Source organism: Rhinopithecus bieti, unplaced genomic scaffold, assembly GCF_001698545.2.
Source record: "Rhinopithecus bieti isolate Rb0 unplaced genomic scaffold, ASM169854v2 scaffold_5022, whole genome shotgun sequence".
Classification (NCBI taxonomy): Eukaryota; Metazoa; Chordata; class Mammalia; order Primates; family Cercopithecidae; genus Rhinopithecus; species Rhinopithecus bieti.
In genome coordinates, this window is record NW_016804965.1 from 1,964,747 (window position 1) to 1,969,867 (window position 5,121).

Genomic DNA, 5,121 nt, shown 5'->3' on the forward strand with positions numbered 1-5,121 from the left:
CCTTTCAAAAGTAGAATGTGATGAGCGCTTTTACATTTCACAGATTAAACGTTTCTAAGAGCTTAATGTTTCCTCCGCTTATTGCCACTGTGCCATCTGGCTTTTGTAACTGATGTCCTACCTCTTTGAGGCAGCAGAGGGCGTTCTGGCATTGTTGACACCGTATACCTCCCGGTGCACCGCGCTAGCATCTTGTTCCCAGGAAGGACATACACTATTTCCCTGGAGGGTTGTCCTTGAGTATCTCAACGGGTCAAGCTGTTCCTAAATTATTCCGAGAAGCTTTAATTTCAGACCTAGATGAAAGTTGAGATTGTCAAAGGACTCCCACGGCACGCCGCACCGAAGTTCTCCCATTGCGAAGCCTGGGTTGTTTTACTGCAAAACTGCCGCACATAGAATTTCTTTCATAGCAGGAAAATTTGTAATGGGCATCAAACTGGATGATTATTTTCCAAAGATATAGAAAGTACATAGTTTTAAAAATCTAGAAACATCACAGATCAATAGCCATTCGGTTTCATCTAGGCAACCGAAGTACAAAATTGAGTGCTTCCCTTTTTAAGCAGTATTTTAACCTCTCTCATATCACGTATTTCATTTCTATTTAGAAAGTAATTTTAAACTGATCAAGCCTTCTGAAGGACGAGTTTAGATTTTACTAAACAGGTAGGATTAGGCTGAGGGGATTAGGTTTGCTCCTGTGAGGTAGTATGAACTCTAACGGAATCGGGCAGGACGATTTTGCAGCCCTGGACCAGCTTTGCGGATTACGCAAGATGTGGATGCAGGAGATCAGCGCAACTGGATGAATACTGGAAGGAAAGCAACGCCGCCATGATAACGTGTAATGGTTTAAATTCATTTCCACTTCCAACGACTGCTTTTAATTGGCACAAGAGGAATATTCCCAACCCTTTAATTTTGTAATTCGAGCAGCCCCTATTTTCCAGTGTGCTTTACCTACCCACTCCCAAATTGGATAAAATTAAATATAAACCAAAGTAATCGATGAATGTGAAAGATCTGACTTGCAGAGTTCTAAAATTTGAGAACAGATAAAATCCGTCCTGAGGCATGGGGTGAGAAGGCAGCTCTCTGAGGATACTGCACTTGGCCACTTTATTTCATGAATTTTATGATATATCTACGTCCCGTGTAAAAAAAAAATAACTGAATGAACACATATCTTTTAGATCATTGTCAATGCATGGCCCATTGTTATACCTAGATCAAAATCGGTGTTGCTGCCTCTATTGTCCAACCTGAATTATTTTGTCTGTTACTAATTTTAACAGCCTTTATATTTGTGAATTTATAGACAAACCTAAGCAAATGTATAGAAATTTCTTTTAAGAAATAGCCAGCCAGGCTGGCTACGAATTAGTAGATTTTCCGTCTCTCTCTCTCCCTTGCCATTTTGATTCATTACTTACGGAATTTAAATTTGTATTGTTTGTATTTAATACTTTCAATATCTAAGAACGATGAAATATGCTAAGAAATTTAGATTTTTAAAAACATATCAATACTGACCCATCCAACCTTCGATTCCTAAGGCGAATTTTCATTGCATAGGATTTAGTAAACTGCCCTGCCTCTTTCCGTCGCGGGAGCTATGAGGATGCGGCTGTGGTCGGTTTTTCCGCAGTGCGGGTTTCAGGCCTCCTGGCCCTCCAGTGCCTCCCGCTGGCAAGGATGAGCCGAGCAGGCTCCTGCGCACCGGAGCGGTCTGCAGAGCTCAGCCATCTGTACCCGTCTACTAAGGCTGCCCAGTTATCAAACCTGAACGAAAGTGGCAGCCTGCGTGGGTTCCTGCCCTGTTTCACCTGGTGGGTCCCCGACCCACCCCTTTCTGGTTAAGCCTCGAGGCCCACACTTGAGTCCATTGCACGTCCCTTTGGTGACCAAGTCAGCACTAAAATCCGCGGCTGACAACCTTATGTTTCTGTTTTAAGGAAGATGACTTAAGAAAGGAAAGGATAATAATAAAGCCTTCATTCTCCTCAATTTCCTTCTTGCAATCCTGCTCACTGAAGGATTTACGTTTCAGCCTAAAGTGGAAATTGTTTCCCCATATACGTATACTGAATGGTGTGCATTCCTACGTGAAGACCAAAAAGTATCAGGCAAGGGTAGCAACAGCTTGAGGGAACGATTTCAGTAAAATATTGTTTTGCTGGATGTGGCCTTTCTCTCTTTTTAAATGTTATTTTTCAAATTACCTAGTATCTTACTCTTCTTTTGAGTAGGGACGGGGACGGTCCTATTGCTTTTCCAGTTTGATTACGGAGAGAGAAAAGGGTCACGGTCAGCACCGCGGACAGCGCCAGGCAAGGAGGGCGCGGCTACTTTGGTGCATCCTCTTAGACCCTGTCCTTTGTTCCCAGCCCCTGCAGGCCAAGGCAGAACAAAGACATCAAGGCTTGCTTTTTCGGCCTGGGCTTTTCTTTGGCTCCAAAGTCGTGGTGTGGAACTACTACCTCAACATAGTCCACCTCATTGGCTTCCAAATAAATTAATTTACCGAGTCCTTCTAAAGTTTCTGACCTGATCCTTTCCCCTTATCCCACTCCTTTGGCCGATTTGGACACTGCGACAATGCCAAAACAAGAGCGTTTTCTTGGCCTTTTAAAGCCAAGCATGGACGCCTAGAGATTGGGAAAAGAAAGAAAGAAGTCAAGGGGAAATGCGGGTGGCAGGTGTTCTTCAGATCTTTCCAAAGTTTGGACCTTTCATTTGCGGTTTCTTGCGCAGTGTGGTCAGGACCCTATTTAATGTTACACCTCTCTCTTCTGTTTTGTTTTCCCAGCTTGGCCCAGGACTGCAGACAATCACACTCCCTGTTCTTAAGAGAACCAGTGCTTTCTAAATGCTTTAACTTTCTGGAATATTTGCGCAGACGGGAACTACTGCTCTCCTGACAGCTGTCAATGAAGCTTCCCTAAAATTCTCCTCGGAGATTTGCCTGCGGATTTCCGCGGCTCTAATGGAAAAGTAAGAGCCTTTCCCTTTCGAACACTAGCTTGTTTCTAGAATCAGTCCGGGGTGGGGGTAGGGGGGCATTTATGCGGCAAGGGATGGGTTCATTCTACCACCCCCTAAATTCCTTGCAATTGCCTTTTCCCCTTTCTGACCCTGAGATGCTTTGGTGTCTTTCAAGTGCAGCCGTAGGCTCCGCTCTTGGCATTCACCGCGTGCCTTAATTGTATGACATTAAATCAAGGTCCGCTGTGAACACGGAGGGCAGAGCCTCTGATCTTGATCCGGAAAGTATCAGACCCACTGCGACTACCACTCTTCTCTCCCTGCCCATCCCCCCCCCTCCGCTCTGAGTCTCTACCCCCAGAGTCATAACTCATAAGCCCAGCTCCTGTCTCTGCTCATCTCTGACACATCTGCCAGAGCCGCTGTTAATTAGTCTGTTCCGTGGAAGTGTAGACGAGTGCGTGTGTCTGCGTATACATATGCATATATCTCCATGCCATTTACAGCACACGCCTAAAAACATACATACGCCTATAAATCTAGTTTTCAAATGACGGCGTGGATCCAAGTTAATTACCCCTCTGGTACAGATCTAATTTTGTAATAGTGTTATTTTACTGAATGCAATTAACCCAGTTGGTCCGCCCTGAATCATTTCTAAGGCACTTGTAAGGAATGGCAAGTTTTTAAGGACCACACCATTGCATGTTCTCCGTCAGAATCGTTGCCAATCGTTTTCTGCTGTCAGGGATGAAATCTAGCACATAAAAGAGAAAACAAACATGCCTGTGTGCCTGTAAGATAAACACACAGATATGCCTGGTCTCTATGTCCTCTGATAACGTTACCGCGGGTTTGGTTGGGAGATTTTGGGAAAAGAGAGTCCAAGGGCGGGCTGGGTCATCTTTCTTTGTAACGCGGAAAAATTAACTCAACAGCACCTGCCTAGTCCCGAGAGAGCTGGGCGGCCCATCTGGTCTGCCTACGAGTTTGCTGCGGAGAGAAAAGGCTGCTCACTAAAGCTTCCCCACTGCCCGGGAACCCGGAACTCGGGTCTGGGCCCGGAAGGGAGATTCGGCTCAGGGCAGCGCAGCCGACTCGCACTCCTCAGCCTGTGGCCAGAATCTGCGGCTGGAAGCGCCTGGACCGGGCGGAGGGAGGGCGAGCAGGAGAGAGTAAAGGGTGCGGGAAGTTGACCTCTACGGGCGGAGCCCTCTGCGCAGCGGGCAGGAGGCAGCGGGCGCGACGGCTCTTTTCATGGCGTCCCCTACGGCGTGGTTGGCCCGAGGGAAAGGCCCGCTCCCGCTCCAGAGTCCGAGGAAAGGAGAGAGAGCTGAGAGCTGGTCTTGCGCAGAGACCCCAGAATGCGCCCCTGAAAAACAGAATCAAAGCGCAGTGTTAGGGAGGTGGGAGAGAGGAGGGGGAGGGTGAGGAGCAGGGACACGAGGCGGGAGGGAGCACGCGAGGGAGACAAGGTGACGAGAGGACAGGACCCCAGTCGGCCGGTCGCGACCTCCGTCCCCAGGCTTCAGGGGGACGCGGAGGGGACTCTGAGCCCACGGAGCGCGGGGCCCGCAGCCCTGGGGGAGGGGGGTGGCGCGGTGGCTATGAGCGTAGGTCCGGTCTGCGGAAGTCCCAAAGAGGGTGCACGCGCTGCGGACACCTCCGCGTCCAGAGAAACGATTTCGGGAGCTGGAGCCTTGAAAACGCGCCCGCAGATGGTCCTTCTGTGCAGTTCCAGCGGTTCCCGCATTCTGCACCCCCTTTCCCCAGCCTCACCCCCTCCCTTAGACCACACGCCAGACCCGCACTCTCCAGTCTCCACCCCTTTTGGTTTAGGACCCTGCAAACTGCAAGACCGGCAAGAAAATCGAAAGGATGGATGAGAGAAAGAATTACATGCACCCATAGCCCTAGAAGTCAGGAGGGAGACCTGCTAGCCCTGCTCAAACCTGGAGAGGACCAAAACGTTTTCAATCGCTGCTCAGCGCGTTCGTAGAGGAAAGAAGAGGCTGAGAGGCTTCCGTGGTATAAGGTGCTTTAAGGTGGGAGGTGGGGGTAGGGAGGGGGTGGGTCGGAGCGGTCCGGTCTTTCCCCCTCGCTTGCTGATCCAGAATTAGAGATTAATGGCTC

The 5,121-nt window shown here is 48.8% G+C and overlaps 1 protein-coding gene across 2 annotated transcripts in view; it reads right to left on the minus strand.

Moving 5' to 3' along the window:
* Nucleotides 1-3,581: 3,581 nt before the first annotated feature.
* The window catches only part of LOC108528814 (uncharacterized), an 8,508-nt gene continuing 6,968 nt past the window's right edge, over nucleotides 3,582-5,121 (minus strand). Inside the window, exons 1-2 of one of the 2 annotated variants that reach the window (XR_001885315.1) lie at nucleotides 4,894-5,089; nucleotides 3,582-4,360 (exon numbers count right to left, since the gene is read on the minus strand). Coding sequence is in view for 1 of the 2 variants with exons in the window: in XM_017870796.1 (XP_017726285.1) it covers nucleotides 4,096-4,360 (265 nt within the window). In the remaining variant the exon portion in view is untranslated. Of the gene's footprint in view, nucleotides 4,361-4,893; nucleotides 5,090-5,121 lie in introns of those variants that run through there. The other variant, XM_017870796.1, reaches the window with a different exon arrangement.